Here is a 26,611-nt window from a genome sequence, read left to right on the forward strand (position 1 = left end):
GAAAGCGCATTCCATCAGCTTCCGATCCAGAGGCAGGCAGAGCTTTGAGACCACAGTCACCTCCATGCCAGGTAAGAGCAGAACAAACCAGCTAACAGCATGTCTTGATCCCTTTGGAGCTGTTCTTCCAGGTCCACCAAAGCTGGATATTTCAGCCTCTGCCCAAGGTTACTAAAAATTCTGGGTACCTTGGTATTCTCCAAATGTCTCACTGAAATAACATCTGCTCAACATCAGAAGATGTTTCCCCCTCAGGGGAGTTGAGTGGTTCACGCACAATAAATATACAGTAAATACACAAAGTGTCCAACTCACTGGGGAAAGTCCTGGGTTTATAACTTCAGGGTGAAGTGGGGAGAATGACAGTCTCCTATGAAACCTGCTTGGAAGTTGCCCAGTTGTATGAGAAGTCCACCATCAGAGTTCATAAAGCCCCTTGGCTCCCTAAAGGTGGACCTTGACATCAGGAAGGGTCAATTCCAGCCCCCAAGTTGTGAGACTCTTCTCCAGACACAAGACTTCCCCTCCTTATGCTGGAAATTCCAATATAAGCAACTTGCTAGTTCAGGAACAGTACAGCTTTAAGGTTCTTTTTTTTTTTTTTAAATGCAAATGACTCCCTGAGCCCTCAAATACCCTCCTCCAGATGCCTGAAGATGTGTCATTAATCATTTTTACCTGTGAATTAGCAAAGCTTTCTTCAAGCTCCTCTCTCAAAATGCAAGTACTCCTGAGAGAGATCACACATTCAGGGCCCACCACCATGTCCTCCCTCATGGGGGAAGATAGGAGGGGGAAGTTCTGAGGATTGGCGAGAGAGTACAGGCCTGGAATGGGGGAAGAGCACAAGGAAAGGAAGACAAGGATGTGAGACAGACTGGACCGACTGCCGAGGGCCAGGCCCAGGGTGCCAAGTATACACCCCTTTGAATTCATCCATGTCCATGTAAATCACATGTGACCCCATCCAGTGCAGGGACAAACCTATCTTTGGGTTTGGAGGTATGGTGATCTTTTACTTAGCCTCCAAACCAGAACACTTTTGAGAGTAAAACGGGATGCTCTGAAAAATTAAACCTGGATAATAAGTATAAACAGGGACTGTCCTATCCCAGGAAAACCCAGAACTAGGATTCTCTCTGGGACCACTATGGACAAGGACTGAAGCCTTACCACTTTGTTTTCTTGTGTTTTTGTTTTTCATGTATTTTTTTCCTCCAGTGTGTTACTCAGTGCTTCTCTGAAGAGCTAGTTTTCCCAGCTGAAGAGACATGAAATCTCCCAAACCTGGAATCCTTGACCTCAAAGACCAGTAGCCCAGAGACTGGGCAGTTCTGATAAGAAGTTCCAGGAGAAGAGCCCAAGGAAGAGCACCCAGCTGAGGGGCTAGAGAACCTGTGGTCCTAGTTCTAGCACACAGAGGACACGGGGCAGCTTCGAGAACACCCCACTCTTCTGCAGACAATGCGAGTAGTCTAGGCCAGTACATGGGCCTGGTCATTTCTGGACATTCCCGGTATGTCCAACTGCACTTCCAGTAGACAACAGCTCTAGTAGTCTCAAGGTCCCCATGGGGCAAATCCGTAAGAGAGGTTTCTGTGATTTGATTTTTAGCATAGCGGAAGGATCAGTAGTATAGAAATGGAGCAGACCATCACCACCCCCCAATTTAGTGAATCACCACGTTCTGCACACACACACACACACACACACACACACACACACACACACACACAGGTTCCAGGTTCTCTGATGTCCCTGTAGAAACACACAAAAGAACGTTCAAAGGTGCAGCCGGAGCTATCAGGAACCCATTGCTCAGGGCAGAGGACGAAACACCTTGCGGGAGCAGGAGGTGGGTCACTGTCTTCCCACCCTGACGACACTGCCAAGTTGGAGGAGGGCGGTCCCCGCTCCTCTGCAGACTCCGGCAGCGAGTGGCACCCAGCCAGCGTGGTGGTCCCACTGTGCCAAGTCACAGGCAGCACCCCTCCCTTCCTCCACCTCCTGGCAGCGGGAGTTGGGGTCACAAGGGCTTGTGAATCACAGCAACACCTAAGACGAAAGGGGGAGAAAGTTACCATCTTAGCTTCTCCGAACTTATTCAGGATCACAAGGAGTTCGTGACCCACAACACCCCAAGCCACAGCCAAGGGAAATGGGCGCGATTTGTACCCAAACACTGAAGGGTCCGTGGACTCAGGCTGCCAGCAGCCGGCTGCTTCCCGCTCTAACAGCCACGTCTCCACACGATGGTTAAACACAGAGCACAGTCCCTCAACACCACAGGTGAGTGATCTCACCCCGCATCATCACACCGACTCACATCATATCGTAGTGACTCCCCTTCCCAACCCCAGCGCTCACTGTAATGACACTCAGCACCCGCACTGGAAACCTCACAGCTCTAGATCTGTATCACTTTAAGAGAAGTGATGAGTGATACATGTCTCCTTTTAGAAGACACTGAAATGAAGTAGAAAGAACAATAGACTGACTTCATGGTAGCAAGAACAACTGAATTCCCATCCTAGCTCTGCCACCAGTCAAACTGGATTGTGGCTTCAGGCAAGTCCATGTACCTCTTCAGGCTCCATTCCCATATATTCAATATTTTTTAACTGAAAGACCCCTCCAATGCTAAATTCTATACTTGGATAAACAGTCTAGACATGTCTGTATGTGTTACTGTTTTGCCCAGGTTGAACCATACTCAATAGCTAACTTATGAACCTAAAATCTTGCTTGTAAGGGGTTACAGTTATGCAGCAGATACTATAGGCTGATTCATCCAACATCCCTTCTACTTGCTGTCCTCTGCTATAGAGACCAGCAAGTTATGAGGTCAGCTTCCCAGACTACCTTGCAGCTGGAGGTGCTATGTGACCCTGGCCCATGAGATTGTAACTACAAGTCTGCCAGTGCTGCAACTTTGGTTTTCTTCCTCGTCCCGCCTGGAAGAAGCTCACGCAAGGTGCAAGGGGCAGCAGCAGCAGCTATTCATAAAGCTGGCAGAACAGAAAACACAAGAGAAACCTGATTCTTCGATGACACTCTGAGGCACCAGGCCAGCCCTGGACTCCTTTCTGCCTGGGACAAATACATACATACAAAAAAAGATACTTCCTTATCTAAGCAAGTATCTGTCAGTTTTTCTGGTACCTGCAGCTGAACCAAATTCTAACTTATAGTTAAGGTGTAACTAGGAGCCTTATTTTAACATATTACCACCACTATCAAATCTTCTGGTTGAAAATGAGATTGAGAGAACGTTGCTAAAAGAAAGTCCAGGACACCCCAATGGTGACATTCTGCTAAGACATGCATTTCATGTTAATTCCTGGATAAAGTCACAGACATAAAAGATTAGAAGTGGGGAGAACCCAAGTCCTCAGACCCAGATGTGTGCTGCCTGACCTTGAGAACATCTTGCCTGCACCTGAGGCTCCTCTTTCTCAAGGGAGCATGTCTTTAAAAAGCAGCCTCCTGTATTGCTTCTTATATAAACTTTCTCTTCTGATTCTAAAAATAAAATATTCTCATTATGGAAATTTTGGAAAACACAGAAGAACACCAAGAAAAAGAACTTTAATCCCCACATACAAAGAGAGTCACCGTTAGCTCTTTTGGAATATTTCCTGGCTTTACTAATAATAACCACAATCATTGACTGAGTGGTTTCTACCTGCCAGGCAGGCACTGTGCTAAGTGCTTTCCACGTATTATCATGTTTCATTCTCACTACAGCCCTAAGAGACTTGATATGATTTTATTCTCATTTTACAAATGAGAAAACAGAGGTTCGGTCAGACTGACTACCTTGCCCAGAGTTCCAGGGCTCGTGGCAGAGCTGGGACTCAAATTCAGGTGTGACTCCAGTATCCATTTCTGTAAGCAGGAGCTACTCTAACCCCCATGACCCAGGACTGCTCGACTGAGTTCACGCGGTACATACATTTTGCATCATCCTCTTCTCAACCAGTCTGTCACAAACATCTTCTCATATTAAAAACACGTCCACTGTATAAATATTCCACAACTTATTTAGCTATTTCCCTCATGTCAGACATTAAGTAATTCTCAGTTTTTTGCTCCAATAAATAACTTTGTCCATAAGTCTTTGCATTTTAGGCCATATCCATAGATTCTAAGAAAAGAGATTCACTCAGTCAATGGGTTTGAACACAAATCGCACCTCTGCTCATCTCCTTCCCACCTACTAATGGGGTGGGCAAACAGTAAAGAAATGGACATGAAATATTCAGCACTTACACAAAATTCTAACTACTCACACCTGCACCTTCCCCTCTCATGAAGGCTCACGTGGAGGCAAGGTGGGATCGCTCACTGGCCTCGCTGCCTCATACAGGAAAATGCCCTGTACTTCCCACTTCAGCTTTGGAGAGAAAATGACAGTGCTAGTTTTTAATAATTAACCATGAGAACAGAATCACTCTAGGACCAAAATGCCTCTAAAATCTTTTCTATTTGATTGAGAAAAATCCTAAATGAGAAAAAAAATTAAATAAGTTCATTAATTGAAGCCTTGCACAGACAGAATGCGATACAAACCCCTTTGAGCCTGCATGGCATAATCCTCCTTTGCACTGAAATCCAAACGAGATGGAAAACGGAATAAGAGTACCATTGGAGTTATGACGGAGATTATCCATGATAATGGTCATAAATACTTAGGATGATGCCTGGCACATTGTCCATGCTCAATAAATAAACGTTAGCTCTAATTCTTCCAGTTTCTGGAGAACCAAATACAAGGAGCTGAGTTCTTGGGTTGGCCAAAGAGTTCCTTCAGTTTCTAAGTATAAATAAAAGACACATTTTTCATTTTTACCAAGAACTTTATTGAACAACGTATTCACCGTTTTGTTCCACTACCTTCACTACCTTTCAGGCAACCGCATAATTCCACCTTCCCAAAACCTTGTATCTTTTGAGCAAAGGACTGCTCCAGGTGCTTTTTACAGTCTTCCAGGAAATTGAATTTTTTTCCATTAAGAGAATTTTGTAAAGACCTAAATAAATGGAAATCCGAAGGCGCACTGTCTGGTGAATATAGCGGATGAATAGGAATTTCCCAGCCAAGCTGTAACAGTTTTTACTTCGTCACCAAAGAAACATGCGGTCTTGCGTTATCCTGATGGAAGATTATGCATTTTGTGTTGACTAATTCCGGACGCTTTTCATCGAGTGCTGCTTTCAGTTGGTCTAATTGGGAGCAGTACTTGTTAGACTTAATTGTTTGGTTTTCCAGAAAGAGCTCATAATAGAGGACTCCCTTCCAATCCCACCATATACACAACATCACCTTCTTTGGATGAAGACCGGCCTTTGGTGTGGTTGGTGGTATTCATTTCGCTTGCCCCATGATCTCTTCCGTTCCACATTATTGTAAGTATCCACTTTTCATCGCCCATCACTATTTGTTTTAAAAACAGAATGTTTTCGTTATGTTTAAGTAGAGAATCCCACGCGGAAATACGGTCAAGAAGGGTTTTTTTCCCCCGCTTAATTTATGTGGAACCCAAACATCAAAGCGATTTACATAACCAAGCTGGTGCAAATGATTTTCAGCGCTTGATTTGGGTATTTTGAGTATGTCAGCTCTCTCCCACGTGGTATAACATTGCTTGTTCTCAGTTAATGTCTCGATTTGATTGCTATCAGCTTCAACTCGTCTATCCGGCCAGGGAGCATTGTCCAGCGAGAAATCTCCAGCACAAAACTTCGCAAACCACTTTTGACACGTTCGATGAGTCACAGCACCTTCTCCATACACTGCACACATCTTTTTTTGCGTTTCAGTTGCGTTTTTTCCTTTCTTGAAATAATAAAGCATAACATGCCAAAAATGCTGCTTTTTTTCTTCCATTAATATTATAAAATGGCTACACAAAAATTCCCCAGTTTTGATGTTTTTTTAAAACTACACGCTGATATGACAGCTGTCACAATACAATCTAACAAAATTGTTTCAAATGATATTAAAGACAACTAACTGCTACTAGAGCCATCTTATGGGAAAAAACGAACAAACTTTTTGGCCAAACCAATACCTCATAGATATCTATGTTTGCTTGTCTCCCTATAGACCCTCAACCTCAGCCCCACTGACTCTGATCCTGTCCCCCACACCTCATCAAAACCATCACACACCCCACCAGGAATAAGCCTCTATAGCCACCTCATTCCTCCTTCTTCCCTCCAGCTTCTTGCTTAGAATGCTTTTTCCCCCAACCCTGAGCTAGAGTAGCACAAAAGGCATGGGCTTGGGACTCAGACCTGGGTTTCAATTCTGACCCTGACATTTTTTTAGCCACATGGTCTTGGGCAGATTACTTAAACATTCCAAACCTCCGTTTCATCATCTATAAAATGGAATGGAGTCTCATTCAACCACAGGGTTGTTGAAAAGATAAGAGTGTATGTATACACTGTACCTAACAGACTGCTTTGTGGCCCAGGGAGTGGGCAGCTGGCAAAGGGCAGCTACCTCTATGACTGTGACCCACCCTCAAAGTTTAATCAGGCTCCAGCTCTTCCAGGAAGTGTTCCCTGGCATGTCATGTCCTAAAGCCTGTGCAGTACATTTCATTTAGAACTTACATGTACATCATCTTGTATTTCCTATTTTTGTAGGTAGGTCTTATCTTTCCATTTAATTTCTGGAAAGCAAGAACTGTATCTTATTCCACCTAGGGGCCCAGCACAAAACAAATCAGGAAGGACAATGAAATTCTAAAACCTCTTATGACAATTCAGATCAGGAAGTGGCTCCCTGGAACACTGTGTCAAGAAGAATTCTATGGCTACATTCAGCTTCGCTGGGGAAACGAGTGCTAATTATGGGTATCTGCTGTGGGCGCAGAATGAAGGAGTGGTGACATGTGACAATCATCTGCCATGCCTGAAGGAGGCACTCAGCCCCAAGTTAAGCAAGCTAACCTGGCCCCCACCTGCCCCACCCCACCTGGGCCCCAGGATGGGGGTGGAGCACACTGACCTGCATAGCTCCGCCCTGTGCTCATGTTGCTTGGCAGCAGCGTCCACTTGTCAGCGACAGGATTGTAGTACTCCACCGAAGCCAGGTTACAGGATCCATCATCCCCTCCAACCACATACAGGAGCCCATTCACTGCACAGACCCCTGGGGATCAAACAGAGGCCAGAGAAGGCATGACAGCAGGAGCAGCAAGGGGATGGACCAGAGACAAGTCTGGATGGCCCTGGAGGCGCTCTTCCTCCCCTTCCTGCTAGAATAACAGACAATTGGCTCCTAGGGTTTAAGTTTGCTCAACGGAGGAACACACAACAGCCACTGGGATCTAAGGATCCCCCTTCCTAACAAGGTCACGTCTCTGACGAGGGAGCTTTCATGACGACATAGCCCCACAGGTGTTCCCTGCCCTTGACCCTAAGAATAGGCAGAGCACTGTAGGTACAGACCCCATTCTACTGCAGCATTGCCCACTGGTGCATGCAGGCCTCCCACGCCCAGTCTGAGCTACGTGTGGAAGGAGACAACTCAGGAGATTTCATGTACACTACTACTCTGCTTGTTAGCTGTTCCCTGATAAACCATTTTATCCACACTGTGGGGCACTAATGGTTGTGTCTGTGATCCCTTTACACAATTGGGGTCTGAATCCACATACAGTTCCCGGGGAAAAGGCTTCCTACCCACCCTGATCTCAGAGTGAGCTGGTTTGGAGGCACGGTCTCATGTAGCAGGGACTCAAGAGTAGGAAAATGTAAGTACTGCTCATCAAGATTTAAAAGGCTGTAGTCCAATATACTGTGTATTTTTTCAAAATTAGACTCAGGGATTAACGATGCTCAAAAAGTAGTAATTATCAGTGTTGGTGAACATACTCTCAAATACTGGTGAGTATAAAATGCATCACCTTCCTGGGTGGTGTCAAAAGTACATATACTCCCTCTGATTCAAAAGTTTCACTTCTGGTCTTTTATTCTAAGGAAATAATTTTAATGTGTGCATTAATTAGCTATAAAGACTATTTATAATAACCAAAGCATTACTTAGAGAAAAGATGGAAATGACCTAAAAGTCCAATAGTAGCTTGGTTATTTAAATTATGTTATAGCCATTTAGAATAATATTATGTAAATATGTTTAGTGTTATAATAAGATATTCATAAAAGATTGTAAAATGGATTAAAAAGGCAGGTTATAAACCAGTATTACAGTATGATTCCATTTTTGTTACAAAAAATAGAAATATCTATATGTGAATGTGTGTATACACATGCATTTACATCTAAACCTACTTCTTGAATTAGCTGCTTGAAGGTTCTGTAATTCCTCACTTGTGTGGCTCAAGGCCAAATGCCAGGTTATATCACAGCAGGCTTAGACAATGAGCAAATTAATAAACTCCCCTCTTTTTCTTGTTTACGCTTTCAACAAGTCAGCTGCAAATGGGTTTAGCAAGCAGGTAATTTGAGTATAAAGGAAATAAGTCTGCCTGAAAGTCACCTGCTTGTATTTCCAGCCTGGGAAATTGGGCTAAGCCAACACTATGATAGAGTAAGAAGGCATAAAGCAAGATATACCAACATAGGACACAACCCATAGGGCAAAGTTCTAAAAGGAAATGGTTTAATAGGGGTGTCAGGCTCCAGGCATAAAAAACCTAAACACTCTAAGGAAAATCATTCCTACAGGAAGGAAAAGGGGAAGGGAAGGGAAGGGAAGGAGAGACAGAAAATACAAAGAAGGGAATAAGGAAAGTGGTCCTATCGGAGAATGGATCACGAATCCTTTCATGGATACCCTTGAAAGGAGGGAAATTGGTTTCTGGTGGGAGGTGAGAGGTTCTCATAGCCAGACACTGGCAAAGAAAAGATAGAACCAAGTATGATTGTCTGACACTGTCCACACAGCCCTATGCTTAGCTACCCAACAAAGCCACTGGGCTGGGGGCACAGATGGCAACCAGAGGCTCTTCTGGGTCTGTGTCCATCTATGTGCAGTGAAAGTCATCATCCTTCACTGGGAGAGAAGGAACCCTCTGCATCTAAGAGGGGGCCCTGTGAGGCGCCCCGTGGCTAGCTTTGTGGGTTCCAAGCTCTCCCCTGCCCAGCAAATGGACACTCCCTACTCAGGGTACAAGCTCAGCCCCAGGCCATGGGAGCCTCTCCCCTCTGCCTCTCTTTTAGAGCTAGTGTTTGCAGGGAGAAAACACCCACAACCTCCCCCGGAAGGAGAGGAGGGAGCAGTCATATTACCTGCATTGCGCCGGCACATGTTCATGTCTGCCACCTGCTTCCAGGTGTTTGTTCCAGGATCGTAAACCTCGACACTCTTCCTCACCAAGGGCCCATCATGCCCCCCTGTGGCATACAGCTGCCCGCTGAGGACCCCAACGCCTGAAAGGCAGAGCACAGAGTCCCAGCCTCAGGCTGGCTGCAGCGACCAGAAACCAGGAGGCCTGGAGTCCAGTCTTGGGCAGCCATCGCCGGCAGGGTGACAGGGGGAGTGCTGTTCTGTCTCCCTGGAACTCAGGGTCCTCGTCTATAAAACAAATATAATGACACCTACCTGCCTTATAAAATCAACTTGAAAACCGCCAAATATAAAGCAAACATAACCTCATTTCTATTCAGACACATAAAAATAAATATTATATATATAATATATATAGGCGTGTGTTTGTGTGTGTGTGTAGTAAAAAGAGTTGAAATGGAAACTACACAACAGGTGTGCTGAGATCATTATTGCTGAGGCCTCCCTGCTTGTCTTGAAGCAGAAGCTGTTCTTTCTGCCCCCGTGCTCTCCTCCTTAGATGGCAGAGGGGCACTGAATCACTCACGATGGTGGTAAGCCTGAGCTGAGGGCCAGGACTGCATCATTTACAGGTTTTTACCATAACCTTTTAACATCCTCTGATACAAGTCAAGGAAATAAAATCCAGAAAGCCCGAGTGCCTAAAAAGAGCAGCTGATGTGGTGGCCAGGACACCTGGGTTCTGGACCTGTGTCTCTAACCTGCCCGCCAGGTGGTGCTTCCCTTTCGGCGCCTCAGTATTCCAACTGCATAGTGAGGGAGCTGGACTAGATCGGTAGTTCCAGTGGACCACAGACTACTCCACTGCGTGGACAGCTCAATTAGCTGGGGAATTTTTGAAAACACAGATTCCACAACCTCACTCCCAGAGACACTGGTCAGGAATCAGAAAAGGTACCTCAGGTGATTGGAATGTGCAGTCAGGTTTCAGACCCAAGGACTAGATTTCCAGAATATAAACTTCATATGGACAAGAACCATGTTTGTCTTATCATGACTGTTTCCCTGTGCGTGACGGTACGTAGTAGGTTCTCAAATACTGTCTGAATGACAAGATGTGGAAAATCCCACCAGCAATTATGCAGGTGTGCAAATGGCTCCTCGCAGTTGCCCTAAACTAACAGCAGATGGTGGTGGTGTATCGACAGTGGCTATCTTACGGACCTGAGTTAAATGAAATTCAGTGTGTTCCCAAGCTGCCTCACCTTCCTCACCTCCATGTGCAGGAGGAACTAGCACATGCTGGGACCCAGAGATGGCCTCTTTTCCTCACAGCCATCTGCTAGCACTGCCCATACCCTGCTGAGGAAGCAAACAGCCTTCCAGGCATTCAGGGGCACCAGTGCCCTTCTGCAGCCTCCTCTGCCAATGCCCACACAGAGCTTTCCTGGACCTAGAGCCACAGGAGCCCCTGCTGCCAGGGTCTCTGGGCCTTTAGCCACCAAAGAACACCTACCAGGATGAGTATGTGGGTTCCCAACTCCAGATGTGAGGCTTCTCCAAATCTTAGGGATGTGAAGCACTAAAGAAAGGCTGCCCTGGGAGCCTGAGGCCAGAGCACTGACAGTGACCGGAGGAAAGAAGCCACCTCCGGGAGAGATACCACCCCTTAAATCAAGGTCACTGTGCCTCGTGAGAGGCTTGAGCAGCCCCAGTGATCTCCGCTCAGCAATAACCCCTGGGCAGCCTGACAGAGACAGAGCAGCAAGGCCTCCAAAGGCAGCTCCGTCCACAAGATGAGCCTGAGCTTTCTAAGGTGGGTCTGTGCTTGTGGCTCTGTCCGGAGCTGGCCCTCCACACTTTCTGCTTGAGGCACTCCTAGAAACAGCCACAGACCTCAGTGTGCTGCTCCACTCCTGCTGAGCTGTCCCTGCCTCCTTGGGCTTTGAACACTTTCTTGCACACCTCAAGTCACACACAGGATTTCCAGGAAATACAAAGAAGATTCTACCAGTACCGTAAACCAAAACTACTAAAAGAGTCCTATGATGGCAGGAGAACCAGAGGATCTGTGAATTGAACTGGGCCCTAGGGAACACCTATTGCAACCCATTCATTTCACATCTGAGGAATCAGAGGCCAAGACCACAGGGACATTCGAGCAGACCCAGAACCAAGATCCAGCCCTCCTGACTTCCATGCATTTGCTGCACGTTCAGGAAGGGCCAACCTGTTCAGATCAGCAGAGACGAGCTCCCTAAAAATAGCCTTCCAAACACAAATGTTTCTTAAATGGAATCATACAGCATTTTCTTTTCTAACCAGTGGGCATACAGTGGTTCTTGAAAAATATTAAAATAGCATAATTTTTAAGGAATACTAAGGAAGTGGTCATGTGTTTGGTTGTATAAAATGAGATCACAACTCAACCTTCAAAAATACAAAAAGAAAGATAAAGTAATAACATGGTGGGGAAAAGCTCCCAGTTGTGGCTTCCCTTCCCAGAAGTCACATGGCCTTCCTGCCAGCCAGGTTGGTCATCAGTCACCACTCCCACAGGAACCGCGAGCAGAGAGCCAATGCCCGGCCTCCAGCGCCTCCCTCTGCCCTCCCAGACCCTTTCCTCTGGGCCCCTAGATGATGGGGCAGACAAAGCAGGGAAGAAGGGGCTGTTGCTCCACTTCCTGGAAAATCCCAAAGGACCACACAGCTCCTGGCCTTCCCACAGGAGGCGGAAGTGGGCCCCATGTGGGGATTTATTCTCCTCCCATGCGGGGGAGGGGGCTGAAGTGAAGAAAAGTTGGGGGGAGACATAAGTTTATCTCCCGATATTAACACTAATAGCTTGGCTTTCAGCCCCCAAGACAGACACAGGCGAGTTTAGCTTTTCCAAGGAAGACTGGGACAGCCATGCTTGTCACACTACTTCATGAGAATGAGACTCTGATAATCTGGGGTCCAAAAAATCTAACTTCAAAATGCAACAAACCTGAGTAGGAATCCCAACTTTGCCAGTGACTAATGATATGACCTTGGGCTAATTACTCAACCCCTGGTTGACTTACTTTCTAAATCTGTTAAGTGGAGTTATGTCGTGTCTACCCTGCAGGGCTGTGAAGAGGATTAAATAAGATGAGGCATAGAAAGTGCTTATTAGGACAGCACCTGGCACATAGCAAGCTTCACTTTTCAAGAGATGCAGACACCTCCAAAGAAACGGAAGAGATGACGATGAAGGGAATATGATCTCATCTGTTCTCTACCAAAGGGATCCCCCTGAGAAGGGTTAACTCCTAAGTGCTTGTGTCAGCTGCAAAGGTGCAAGTGGGATTATATACACTGAAAGGAGAGAAGAGGGAGGGAAAATAAGGTAGAATGTTAAGCTCTTGGCCTCCAGACCCACCTGTGAGATCAGACACAGCCTGCCCCCTGACCTTGCCCCCCCACACACACCGTACCTGCGCCGCTGCGACGAGTGCTCATGTCTGCCACGTATGTCCACTCATTGGTCGCTGGGTTGTACTGCTCCACGGTGCTCAGGCACTGGCGGGAAGCCCCATCATAACCCCCAACGGCATATAGCTTCCCTGGAACAGACAAAGTGGCTGAGGGTGGTGCTTCAGACTCCCATAGAACTGGAGCGTGGCGGAAACTCCACTTGTAACCCACTGGGGCACCCTCACCTCCATCAGGATTCAGGACACCCTCCCCCAGGAAGACCACGACTCCCTCCCCAACCAGGGTAAGCATGCTTCACGACTCTGTCTCCTACTTCCTCTTAAGCCCTGAGTTCCTCCTCAAAGCAGTACTGACTGAACCTCTTTCTCAAAAAGCACACCCCAAACAGCCAGTGCAAAGCGATGGCCTGCTGTCACTGGGGCTCAACATATTCTTCCTAGTGAACTCATTAGATCTTCTCCAGAACAAGGCACCGGAGAGACGGAAAGCTTGAGGGCCCCAGGTGCAGCCAGGCAGGCAGACTTTCTGGGTAAAGGCTCACAACAGCAGACAGAACAAATAAGGAAAAATATTCTCCAACAAGAACCCAAACATTGTCTCCTCCATGTTTTGTTCTCTGTCCACAACCCGGGCAGGTAGAACGTGTGAATGGAGTGCTCTGTGTGCACTGTGGGATGGGTTGGCTGGAATTTATCTGCAGACCCCCTTGCAATCTCTGAGCCATACACAAGACCCCTGAAGCACCATCACCTATTTTAAAAATAAAATACCATAAACGGCTATCAAAGAGCAACAGTTTGTTCTGAGGATGGTGGTGAGGTTGGGCAAGGGGGAAGGAAACTGGTATTTGAATGATCTCAGAGAGAGATTCAAACATTTGGGTTTAACATGTAGTCTTAGAATACAGTGGGAAGGTCTCGTGTGTGTGTGTGGTGTGTGTGTGTGTGTGTGTGTGTGTGTGTGTGTGTTGGGTGTGTGTGTGTGTGTGTGTGTGTGTGTGTGTGTGTGTGTGTGTTGGGTGTGGGTGTCCTACCTCACCTGGGGTCTCAGTCCTATGGGGACCCTGGAATTATAATAAGGATCTTAAACACTAGCTACAGACTAAATAAACACCACCAGATGCAAATCTACTTAACAGGGTTACTCAATCAAAAGATTTTTTTGGTCACTATGTGCTTTCTTAATGGAGAGGTACCAAGAGTACCACCAAGTATGTGAAAAATCTACAATCATTTTAAGTTAGAAAGAGATTCTCAGGCTCAGAACTATGTTGTACCATCAGGACGTTTGCTGTATCAGATGTAAAATTATTCCTTCTTCTATCATTGAGCCTGGGTTTGTGTTCTGCCCCCACAGCCCTCTCAACCAGCCCTTCTAGAAGAAAAGGACACCTCCTCCTGACTCTGCCCTCGCCTAAGCCGGAGGGCAAAATCCTGACTCAGAGCTCCCCCAGGACCCAGGCTACTCTCGTGGTGTGTCTGGCTCAGAGGTAACCACCTGCCCAGCCAGCTGTCCCTCACTAGGGAGGAGACAGGCCTGGGGCGTGGAGGAGAAGAGAAGCTCCTGAGGGCAACCCCAGGCTCTGTAACACACGACCTCCGCTCTGCAGGGAGCTTCTGCCTAATCTCCCAGCCTCACTGTCCCTCTTCCTACATAGAGATTCTTCAAGGCAGCCAGTAGCAGATGATCCTGATTTTCTTTCTTTTTTCCCCAGTGTTATTTAGGCTATGTAGCCATGGTAAGGAGACGATGAGAGGGAGGCGGGTTCTGTGCAGACAGCGTGGGGAGCTGTATCTTCAGGGCCACGGGGAAGGAGCCTCCACTTAAGACCCTCCCTGGACATTCTCACCAAAGCTGTCCATTGGACTCTGCTGCCCCAGGGTGACTCCCAGCCGAAAGAGCTTCAGATTCAGGTTGGACAAGATCAATAAATCCCCAGTCTGTCCTCCGGGTCAACAGGGCGTGCTACCGCACGGCACTTCTGCCACACAGAACGTGCTCGCAGAAGGCTCTGTCAAGGGGAGTATTTCAGATGAGTACCAGGAAGGTATCTCCCCTAACCCCCATCCACCATTCCAACTCTACGTCAGCTGAAAAAATACCCACTCAGTGTTTCTCCTTTCAGGGATATGCTATTTTTAACCCCAACTCTATTGTTTGATATTCCTGGCTAAGGAAAAAGGGGGGAAATGGGAAGGTGGCTAGACAAAGCACTTGCATTTGGCAGACAAATCAACTTCTGTTCCAACGGGAGGATGAGATTGCAAGAAACAATTTTATCTCGGTAGGAGGACAAAAATCCTTGCACTCACTAAGATGACTCATTCAGTATGTTAGAACAATATACTTTTAAATTAAAATTTAAACTACATAATACTGGTATGGACCAAGAAATGCAGCGAGAGAAAAGAATCCTTATATTAATGTCTAACTCACCGCACATTACACTCTCCCCGAAGCATGTGTATGTGTTGTGTGTGCACGTGACATAGAAAATGCCTGTATACATGTGTGAATGCACAGATTTCCAGCTAAATTCCCACTTCAGGACAGGTTAATGAATCAGTGTTGTCCTGCAAAGTATAGCATTTTAGTCCAAATAATACTCTATGCTTTAATACGTTGAATTCATACATATTTCTAAAATGTCTCTCTATTAGCATTTGCTAATGGTCTGAGTTGGGAGTTAGAAGACCTGGGTTCAAGGAGTGGCTGTGCTATTTACTAGCACAGGGCACATTGATTACCCCTCTGGGACCAGTTTCCCTTTCTGGAGAACAGAGAAAATCTAAGTCCTGCCCATCTCCTTCAGGAGAGTTTTAGGAACAAAATGAGAAATTGGAGATGAAAACCGTTTAAAAACTACAGTGCACTGTCTAAACAGGCCCCAGACCTCACCATTCGCTCCTGTCTCACCGCACACACCTTTCCTGACTAGAGCAGGACCCACCAACCTGTCTTGTAGTGACTAATCAGAAACGGGGAAAGGTGCCCACCTCACTCGGGGCTCTGTTAATAATGCTTAACATGTGAACATGAGGACAAAATTAAACAAACAATTGACTCTCACCCCCTCCACATTATACTCCTGGGTTATATCTTGACTCTGGATTCTCCAACTCGTAACAGAGACAAGTGGCCAAAGCAACAGGCCAGCATCTCCCCTCTAGGCTCCTCCCACGCCCCCCAACCCAGCTCACCCACTTTCTAGCCTTGGGCCAGTAGCTTCACCTTTCTGAGTCTCAATTCTTCTCATCCGCTCATCAGGATACTAGTACCAGACTCAGCAGTAACGGGAGGAATAGAGTCAGGACACCAGGAGAAGGCCCAGGGGCCAGGGCAGGAACAGGCCACCACCCACTGCCACTCCTTACCCTCTACGACACCCACACCCACACTGCTCCGCCGTGTGTTCATTGGGGCCACGAAGAACCACTCGTTGGTCTTGTAGCTATAGGCTTCCACTGACGCCAGGCCTGGGAGACAAGAGACTCATGAGGTTTCTATGGTGCCAAGCCTCACCCTGCTGTGCGAACAGTGAGGATGGGGGAACAGTGCAGACCTGGGGGCTGGAAACCTGGGTGTATGACTCAGCACTACCTCTGCCTCACTGTGCAGCCCGTGGCACCTCCCTAAACACGTCTGCACTGTGTCTGCCTGAGGGGACCACTAAGACCTGACCTAGAGGGTGGGCTGTGAGAGGCCCAGGGGTATAACGTAAACCATAAAACCGACAGAATGGAATAAATACCTGAGGTTGCCTCGCTGAACACCTATTCTATCCCTCTTTTCCCTTGTCTTCCTCTATTTTAGAGGCTGGAAGTCTGAAAACGTACCTTTCCAGAATCCCTTGGAGCTGTGGGTGACCAAGTCAATGCAATCTAAGCAGGATCTCTGAAACAGCCTTTGCTTTTCTGATAAGCCCCCACACCCCTTCCTGCTTCTTGCTACCTGGAACACAAATGTGTTGGCTGGGTATAACAGCCATCTTGTGACCATGAGGATAAGTCCAAAAGACTCTTCAGGAACTTGGCCCCAGTATCCTTGAGCAACTGGACGAAGGTGGCAACTGCCAACCTCTGAATTTCTTGTTTCATGAACAAAGCAAAAGCTCTCATTTGTTTAAGCCACAGTTTAATCAGGTTTTCTACTGGCAGCCAAAAGCAATGCCTAAAAGAAACAATGCCCCACTATCCTTTGTTCTCTTTATTCCCAGTTCCCACTCACTAGAAGCAGCCTCTGGAGGGGCTACAGATCTTGGCATTAATGAAACAGGCAAAGAGAAGGCTGAAAAAGGTTACCAATTGGTGAAGACACAAATGAAATTTCAGGGAGGTAAAATATATTGTTTTTCCTGTCACTGGGGGCCAAAAGATGTCACTTTAGTTTAACAGAGTTGCTGTCAACAGAGACATCCACCTGGAGATAATCTCTCCAAGTCCATGTCCACTAGTAGTTTCTAATGCTTATTTTGGAGCTAGATGAAAGCCAGGAGCAAGGGGACGCTTCTGCAGTGGCACAACCTTGCACAGCTTTGGTGGGGCAGTAGAAAGGGCAATGGGCAAAGACTGTGTGACCTAAGCCACGTCTCTTCCCATAGCTGAACCTTAGCTCCCTCATCTGTTCAGAGGAGGGTTCAGACCACAGTTCTGAGACACCATCCAGCTGAGCTTGCTCTAAGCCTCATCTCCACAATAAATGGGTTAACAGACACTGGAAAGGAGAAAAGGGCCTCTTCGGAGGGTGGGGTCCTTCCTAGAGCCCTAGAAATGACAGCACGTGGGCAGTCACATATTCTGTGTGTAGGAAGGTGTGCCTCTGACACGCAAGCTGGGAGAGGAGGAAGGATGGGTATGTTCTCGGGGCAGTAGCTACAGAGGGACCAGCGGTTGGCCCAAGAAATGGCTGACCAAACCAGGGTTGCATGGAAGGTGTGTCCTAGGCTGGATGGGGACTGAGTCCGGGACCTACCAGTACTGCCATCAAAGCCCCCGACGGCGTAGAGCAGGTCGTTGAGCACAGCTGCTCCCAGCGTGCTCCGGCGCTCCTGCATGCTGGCGATGGACGTCCACTGGTCCTTCACCCCGTCATACACGTCCACTGTCCGCACACGCAGTGAACCATTGAACCCGCCCACAGCGTACACGTGGCCAGCCATGAACACCACACCTGAGGCACAGGAAACCAAGGCATCAAGGTCATCTCAGACGGCTGATGACTCACGTTAATGAGTGACAATGGGGGAACGAGGCAGGCATGTAAATAATTCACCACAGAAGGTGATCTCCAACTTTAGATATTTGGGACTCACTGGATTTCTTCTCACATTTGCATTTCTAGTTTTGTTTGATTCAAGCAAGTACTTGGATTAGCCTGAAGTCCCTAAGCACATGAGAACTGACCCCAGAAGGTGCAGCTAGAAACTGTGCAGGTGGGGAAGGGAAAGGAAGGGAGTGTGGAATGCACAGATGCTTTTGGAAACAAGGAGCAGGACTGTGGCACCCAGTAGAGACCTGCGGTGGTGGCAGGGGTGGGGCGGAGTGGAAAGGCAGCCTGCACACCGGGAGGCAGTGCGGCTCACCTGCTCTGCATCTCCTGGAGGGGAGCTCAGCAATCTGATCCCACCGGTCCTCCTCAAAATCATAGCACTCCACACTGCGGATGGCCTTGGGTGCCTGGCCGCCAACCACGATCATGACCTCCAGAAAGACAAGTGGACATTAGCTGGGTCTCCCCAACATCCAGATTCATGGGTCATCAATCCCTGTTACGTCCACATGCTCACTGCCCAGGGTCCGTGGATGATCTGAGATGCCAGTTTACAGAGCTACGTACGTGAAGGTGCTGCCCCTAATCACCAACAGGTCTGAACATTCAAGAAAAGTCTAACGAGCATCTTCCCACAGAAACACAACCATAAAGTCTACGTTTCCCAAGTGCCCCTGCTCAGGGCTGTGTTGGGGGTATAGCCACTTGGGGCATCTTCTGCAATCTGAGTGTCCTTAAGCATTGGGGGCAAGGGGACTAAATTTTAAATCAAAATAAAATATTCCCATATATATATCAAAATATGCATATATTCTGGAATAGAGTACAGAATTTGGATGCATTTTAAGATAAAATTTATTCAAAAATATTTCTGAATGCATAGATTATAGGGAGCACTTATTCACTGCAGTATGGGAAAAAAATTTGTAAAACACAGCTTTGTGGTGGTCACCACAAAAATGCATGTAACTGATGATGTACTGAAAACACAGTGCTATAGTGTTATTTCCACAAGTAAGGTAGTAGCTACCACTGCCAGTCATCTTGTGAAGTATGTTGTCATTTGTTTGTCACCACAACTCTGCAAGGTAGATATTATCGTCCACATTGACAGGTCAGGAAAGTAAAGCTCAGAGAACATAGGTAAATTGCCCAAGGTCACACAGCTAAGTGCAGCAGAAGAGAGACTGAGAGCCAAGTGCACCTAACACAGGAGTGAGTGCAGCCCCACCTGTCTCCTGCTCCAGAGACAGGGTCTATGCCAGGACAGCTCACTACACCGTGTTTTTCAAACTGCAGGTCACATTTCATTGGTGGGTCACTAGATCAATTTAACGGGTTTCAACCAGCATACTTTTTAATAGAACAGCACAGAAAATATAGTACGGATGTTATTTCATGAAATATTTGTTCTGGTTATACACACATGTATGTATCTCCTAGAGAGCAATTTAAACACATTTCTTAGCGTAGGATGTAGTATTTTAAAAAACAATGAAAGCCACTGTTCTGCCTGCAGCAACAGAACTTCAGCAGTTCACTGTGGTATCCCCATTGCTGTGACTTTTGTCATGTGTTATTAATAAATAAAAATTAAAGCACCAAAGTTAACAATAGTTTACATATGTCAGTAAGTCTACAAATTCATGGCTGTCGCCACAATGACTTCACTCTCACTCACTCATTCCAAATTGCCTTCTTAAGTGGAGAGAAAGGGATAAAGTCACAGGCAGACAATCAACGTAAGTCACAGGATCTTCTCATTATCTGTGGCTTGTCTTATTTACCACAATGGTTCTCAAACTTCAGTGTGCATCAGAATCCCCTTGAGGGCTTGCTGAGACACAAATTGCTGGGCCCTACCCCACAGAGTTTCTGATTCAGTAGGTCTGAAGCAGGACTGAAAATATGCATTTCTAACAAGTTCCCAGTTGATGCTGATGCTGCATTTCCAAAGTCATACTTTGACAACTCCTGTTTTAACCCACAAACATAGAGATTTCCTGATGATGTACCATCAACCATTTCTGCCGTTATAATTATCACAGTGATCCCTGCTTCCCTGCAAAGCATTTCTGGGGAGAAAAGTGATCATCAAAATCTGTGAGTGCAGCTGAACATTATCCACCATATAGGGAGACAGGTATAGGGCTGACAATCATTGCTCAAGATCAATTATTTATGACCCAAGATTCTAGATTCAGGCTCACCTACTGCCCATGTGGGTGGTCACTGGTCATCAGAGTTAGTCTATAGCGCTTCTGTGACCGAATGTAAGTGACCAATGTTCAAAAACTCAGAATTCCGTTCTGACCTCTGGAACATGCCAAAGGAACCCAGGACACATAGTCCAGACTTAGAGCTGTTGGTGCCTGCATAAATAAATGTTCTGCATTTGACTTTCCTCTGCTCAGAAGGTCCACTGCCCTGTGTCAAGAGCAGCCTTTTTCAGAGAGATGCAGAATTCTACATTCCTTCCCATCTGTAATTCTTTGCTTAGATAGGCATCCATGAACAGTTCAAGGGGGATGTTAATGAACACAGCCTCTTGGCAAACTTCAGACAATGCCCAACTTATTCCTCCAGGGCTGAATGACCCGCATTCAAAAACATACCTAGAACTTGTACTGTCTTTCTGGTTTTGAGTTGGTAAAGTTGAAATGAAGTCAAACCGTTACAAGGATTTTCTTTGAAATCTGATTTTGGGGCTAACTGGGAATAAAACTAGTTTTTAGTTTTCTTTCTGCAGTGACATCAAGTACCCAACACCCTCTCCTTGAAACACTCTTCCCCCATCTGATCCCCCCCAACAACTGCTTATCTTTCAGGTCTCAGTTTACACGTCACTTCCTCCAAGAGGACCTCTCTGACCTCCAAAGCTGAGTTACAGGTCCTTCTCTGAGAACACATATGCCCTGGGTTCTCCCACTAAAAGTGCCCCACGTTGTGCTGTAACTGTCCAGTAACCTTGTCTCCCTTCTAGACAGTGAGCCCTGCCAGCGCAGAAAAATGTACCTGCCTCAATCACCAAGATAACCCTAGGGCCCTAGGGTACCAGGTAAAAGTGATGACTCAAATATTTATTTGGAATAAAGAATAAATGAATAGTAAAGACCACATGCAAAGAGTTAAATGAAAAAATACATAGTTACAGGGCTTCCCTGGTGACACAGTGGTTAAAAATCTGCCTGCCAACGCAGGGGACTCGGTTTCAAGCCCTGGTCCAGGAAGATCCCACATGCCGTGAAGCAACTAAGCCCGTGCGCCACAACCACTGAGCCTGCGCTCTAGAGCCCATGAGCCACAACTACTGAACCCACGTGCCACAACTACTGAAGCCCGCGTGCCTAGAGCCCGTGCTCCGCAACAAGAGAAGCCACTGCAATGAGAAGCCTGCACACCTCAACGAAGAGTGGCCCCCACTCGCTGCAACTAGAGAAAGCCCGCACGCAGCAACAAAGACCCAACACAGCCAAAAATAAATAAATTAAATAATTTTTTTAATTAAAAAAAAATACACAGTTAAATAAAAAAAAAACACACAAGCTAGAATGTCTCTTTCTTGGGTTAAAACATGTTAGATACCAGATTACAATTCTGGGGACAGAATTTGAGGAAAACAAACAAAAAGAGAAAGAGAGCTTTTCCCATCTTTTGACTCAACCACCAGAAGGCTGTTTATTCTTTGCATAAGCTATCAAGACCTCTTCTATAAACAAAAAAGGCGAAGCTTCAGGGGACTTAACCATGTCCCAGAAACCATCTTCCGCCAGGGTAGGGAGGTACATTCATACTGGAGAAAATCCAGCACTCATCTCTGAGAATTTTCATAGTAACACAGAAGCGATATTATAGAAATGCAAAAAATTTAATGTTAAAGTAAAACCTGCATAGAAAGACAAAAAAGATACAGAACAAGGTTTTCAAAATAAACTTGCCTTTGAGCTTATAAAACCACTGGTGAGAGACGACTTTTAAAATTCCAAACTTGTACAATAATCTGGGAAGAGCAATTATGAGGTTTCGTGGGGGTAGGACCATTGGTTTCTGAAAATGTAGAGGTAGCTCAAGGCAGAGGGAGGAGTAGGTATACTTTCTCCTTCTCTCGTAGACATGAGAAGTCCAATTTCTATGGCAGGTCTTACAAAAAGCCATCATACAAGGAGCACTACGGTCATCACTGTGTAATTGTACAGCATAAAAAGAATACATTTCCTATCTTGACTACTAACAGATGGTTGTTTCCATAGATACCTGATTTTAGCAACCAATTAGACAAAAACGAGTATTCCCCAAAGTCTACATGTATTACATCTCTGAAACTGTAAACCTCCAGATACTCAAGTCTCTTCTTATCAGGGCAAGAAGAGACTTGAACCATTCTTTCTTGCAAGCCCACATTTGACATTTCCAGAAAAACTCAGGCCCAAAGACTTCAATAGGCATATTTCTTTCTTCCCCTGACACCCCTAAGTCCCACTTTACTAAAGATGTGTAATGTCTTTAATAGAAATTACTGAGTCAAATCAGCTTATTAAATGATCACTATGTTTAACATTTATCCTTCAAGGTAACTCTGAGTAAGAACTACCGGTGGTCATATGGGAATCATAAAATACTAAAGAACTAGTTTCAGGCTAACAATTATGCTAGACCAAACATAACCTCATCACACTCAAGGACAGCAATGTACTTGGGAGCCCTGCAGGGCACCCAGGGTCCTGACCCCAGTCTCAGTCATCACTGTGTTAAAGGCTGCAGACCTCTTGGTGAGTGGAGAGTTCTGGGTGACACAACACTGGTGAGCCAGACTCAACTGTGTGGGACATGGCTACTGGACCACTCCCAAGGAAAACACTCTCATTTTAGAAAGTCAAATGGCCATTTACTTTAGGGACATTAGTGAGACCATGTAAAGACTACCTGAGTCCTTGGGAAGGAAATTTCACTCCCAGCATAACAAGATGTTTTTTAAAAAAACATTTAACACTGTTTCTTTCACTTGGATGAGTCTGAACTCCACCAGCGTGACTGTGTCAGTGCAGGCATGTTGGTCCCTCCTCACAACATGACAACTGCTCTGTGTCTGAGAGCCATCAGGTAGCAGAGACTAGCCAGGGGGAGGGCAGGAAGTGAACAGCGCAGAGCTTTCCAGCCCATTTGTGCATCAGGACCCTAACCCTAAGTCATTAGACTCGGCACTCAGGGGAGTGGAATGACCCAGGCTCTGCACACCTTGTTCATCAGGCAAGAGTAGAGTGTGTGTCCAAACTCTCTTCCATGACCGGTGAACTGGGCAGAAGGCAGGCCCAGCCAGTCGGTCCCTCGGGCCAGGGCAGGAAGCAAGAGTCTCTCTTACCCTGGTGCGTGGGGCCGCAGGGCTAACACCAAAAATTCATCCGAAGGAGCATGTTGAGGTCGAGGCAGAAGACTTGTCCCAGCAGGTTCTGAGCAACAGGTGCTCCAGGCAAGGACTGACAGCCAAGGTGCACGGACCACGAGAGGTGAAGAAGCAGCAGCGCGGGAGCAAGACCCACGGAGGAGAGCAGGAGTGGGAAACGGACTTTGGAGTCAGACACACCTGCGCTCAAATACCAGCCCCGTCACTAACTAGCTGTGTGAACCTGGGCAGGCACTTAACCTTGCCAAGCTCGCTTCCATCACCTAAAATATCAGGATAATAGGATGTTTCTCCCATGGGTGTCAGGAGGCTTAAATGATATAAAGCATTTAGCACAGCGTTCGGTAAACAGCACACAGTAAATGTTAACTTCTATTATTAGATCAACACCAGCATCATTACTACCATTTAAAGCAGCTGCTAAAACAGATTCCCAACAAATGGTAGAAAAGGACGCTTATGATCTGTGAACGGGAAAGTGAGCGCCAGTAATTCCAGGGATAATGACGGGGGGTTTTCAGGACCCCAGGGTGTTTCCCAGGGTCTTGCCTGGGTCCATTTAAAGGACCGAGATGCGGGAGGAGCAGTGTCCATCCGTGGGCCTGGCCCAGGTGAGAAGTCATCCTACCCACCCTGCCAACAGCCTTGTTTCCAACACTGTCTTCTGAAGGCAGGACAGACCAACTCAGGAGGAAGCCACCCACTTCCAGCCCAAATGGCTTAATGGCTTTTTGGTGTCATTTTAAAGAGTTGAATAAAGATGTCAACTGCACTGAAATGACAGTGAAAAGTGCCAGATTCAGTACATCTCCAAAGGGTTTATTTGCATCTTCCCGGAACCTCATTTCTCTGCTGCCATCTGCAGCACAAGGTAATGCAGGAGTATCGTGAGTGGCTGGGAGTCAGCCCCTGGTTGTCCATGGCAACCCAGCCTCAGGGAAAGTGCTGGGTGGTGAACGTGTGGGAGCCCAGATGATGCTATTAGCTGTTCTGGCTTGAATATGTCAGTATGATCAATGCATATATGGCACAAGAAAAAAACACCCTTCTTAGCCTCTGCAGCTATCTCAAGGCAGAATCTTGTTTCTTTCAGGGAGGAGGTTTGGCTGGCAAACAGGTTCTCTGCTGAGAATTGCTGAGAACAATGTGCAAATCTCTCTCCACCCCTTTGTTTCTCAAAGTCAGCTCTGTCAGAAAGCCAACTTGGACTGAATTCATGAAAGCACAAGCCAGCTGGCCCTTGGAATTCCTGTGGCCACTCCTCCAAGTAGCCCCATTGTCTCTCAACGTCTCTTCTTCCTCCTTTTATTTGGCCACTTGTATATTTCTACCTTACTTTCTCAGAGGGACTTCTTAAAAGTCCTCAGAGGGTAGGAATCAGGTTTCTTTCTACCCAGTACTCAGCTAAAATGCTTTTGTGAAACGTGGAGGCAAGGTCTGAAGTCAGTCACCCTGGACTTAAATCTCAGCTTAGCTATTTACTAGCTGTGCTTCCAGATACATCGCAAATTCTTTGATATTCCTCCACTCAAGACATGGAACTTAATCACCACCCCCTCCCTTGAGTGTGGGGTAGACTTGCTGACTCGCACCCAGGAAATAAAATACAGCAGATGTGATGGGACATCACTTTGAGAGAAGGTTATTTAAAGACTACAGCTTCTGTCATGGGCGTGCTCTCTCATTCTTTTGCTGTAGAATCACTCACTCTGGGGAAGCCAGCTGCCATGTCATGAGGACACCCGAGCAGCTTATGGAGAGGCCTGTGGGGTGGGGAACTGATACCTACAAGCAACCACAAGCGTAAGCTTAGAATCAGATCCTCCCCAAACAAGCCTGGGGGTGACTGCAGTCCCAACCAGCAGCTCAACTACAACCCCACCAGAGGCCCTGGGCCAGGATGACCCAGCTAAGCCTTTCCAGGATCCCTGCCCACAGAAACTAAGATAACAAACGTTTGCTGTGTCAAGCCACCAAGGTTAGGGTAATCTGGAATGCAGAAACTAATACACGGCGAGTAGGTGACATAACCCGAGATCCAACTTCCCCATGTGTAAAAGGGGGATAACGACAATTTTGAAAATCTTATTAGATAATAAATGTAAATCACTCAGCTCAGTGCTTGGCACGTGCTCAGCAATTAGACCTGCTACTATCATCTTTGTGGGGTTAGTAGCATGTGATGGTCAAAAGCAAAGACTTTGAGTTGGCCAGACCTATAAAGAACTCTTACAACTCAATAAGTAGAAAATAATTTTTTAAATGGGGAAAGATTTGAACAAAGACTTCACCAAAGAAGACAAACAAATGGCAAATAAGCACATGAAAAGATGCTCAACATCATTAATCATTAGAGAAATGCACATTAAAACCACAGTGAGATACGACCACATACCTACTAGAATGGCCAAATTTTTTTTTAAATAGATAATACAAGGAGTGGTGAGACAGTTGAGTAACAAGAACTCTCATACGTTGCTGATGGGAAAGCACAATGGCACAGTCATCTTGAAAGACAGTTTAGCAATTTCTTAAAAAGTTAAACTTACAGTTACCATTCAGCCCAACAATCCTACTCCCAAGAGAATTTAAAGTATTTACCCAAGAGAAATTAAAATACTTGTCCACACAAAAATCTGTGAGTGAATGTTCAAAGCAGCTTTATTTGTAATAGCCAAAAACTGAACACCCAAATGTCCATCAGCCAGTAAATGGATAAACAAATTACAGTCCATCCATACAATGGAATATTCCTTAGCAATATAAAGGAATTAACTCTTAATACATGCAACAACATGGATGAATCTCAAAAACATGATGCAAAGAGAAATAAGGCAAGATCAAAAGGCTACATATGGCATAATTACAATACATTTATGACATTCTAGAAAAGAGAAGACTGTAAGGACAGAAATCAGATCAGTAGCTGTCAGGAGCTGGGGGTGGGAGAAGGCGCTTGACTACAAAGCAGCACAAGGGAAATTTTTGGAGTGATTAAAATATTCTATATTTTGATGAGGATGGTGGATATATGACGGCATGCATTTGTCAAAATTCATCAAACTGCATCCCTTTTTAAAAAGAGCAAATTTTACTGTGAATAAATTATTGTACCTCAATAAATAGGAATTTTAAAAAATATGGGATGTTGATAATGAGGAAAGCTACGCATGTGTGGGGGCAGAAGGTATATGGGGAATCTCTGTACCTTCCCCTCA

The 26,611-nt window shown here is 46.1% G+C and overlaps 1 protein-coding gene across 3 annotated transcripts in view; it reads right to left on the bottom strand.

The window, feature by feature from the left end:
- Positions 1-580: 580 nt before the first annotated feature.
- KLHL3 (kelch like family member 3) overlaps positions 581-26,611 on the bottom strand; it is a 110,182-nt gene continuing 84,151 nt past the window's right edge. Inside the window, exons 9-15 of one of the 3 annotated variants that reach the window (XM_067731827.1) lie at positions 18,306-18,423; positions 17,696-17,893; positions 16,099-16,200; positions 12,724-12,852; positions 9,268-9,408; positions 7,022-7,165; positions 581-2,055 (exon numbers count right to left, since the gene is read on the bottom strand). In XM_067731827.1, coding sequence (XP_067587928.1) covers positions 2,027-2,055; positions 7,022-7,165; positions 9,268-9,408; positions 12,724-12,852; positions 16,099-16,200; positions 17,696-17,893; positions 18,306-18,423 — 861 coding nt within the window. In that variant the 3' untranslated portion in view covers positions 581-2,026. The other 2 variants (XM_067731826.1, XM_067731828.1) reach the window with 2 other exon arrangements.

This window comes from Pseudorca crassidens, chromosome 3, assembly GCF_039906515.1.
Source record: "Pseudorca crassidens isolate mPseCra1 chromosome 3, mPseCra1.hap1, whole genome shotgun sequence".
In the NCBI taxonomy this organism is placed as follows: domain Eukaryota; kingdom Metazoa; phylum Chordata; class Mammalia; order Artiodactyla; family Delphinidae; genus Pseudorca; species Pseudorca crassidens.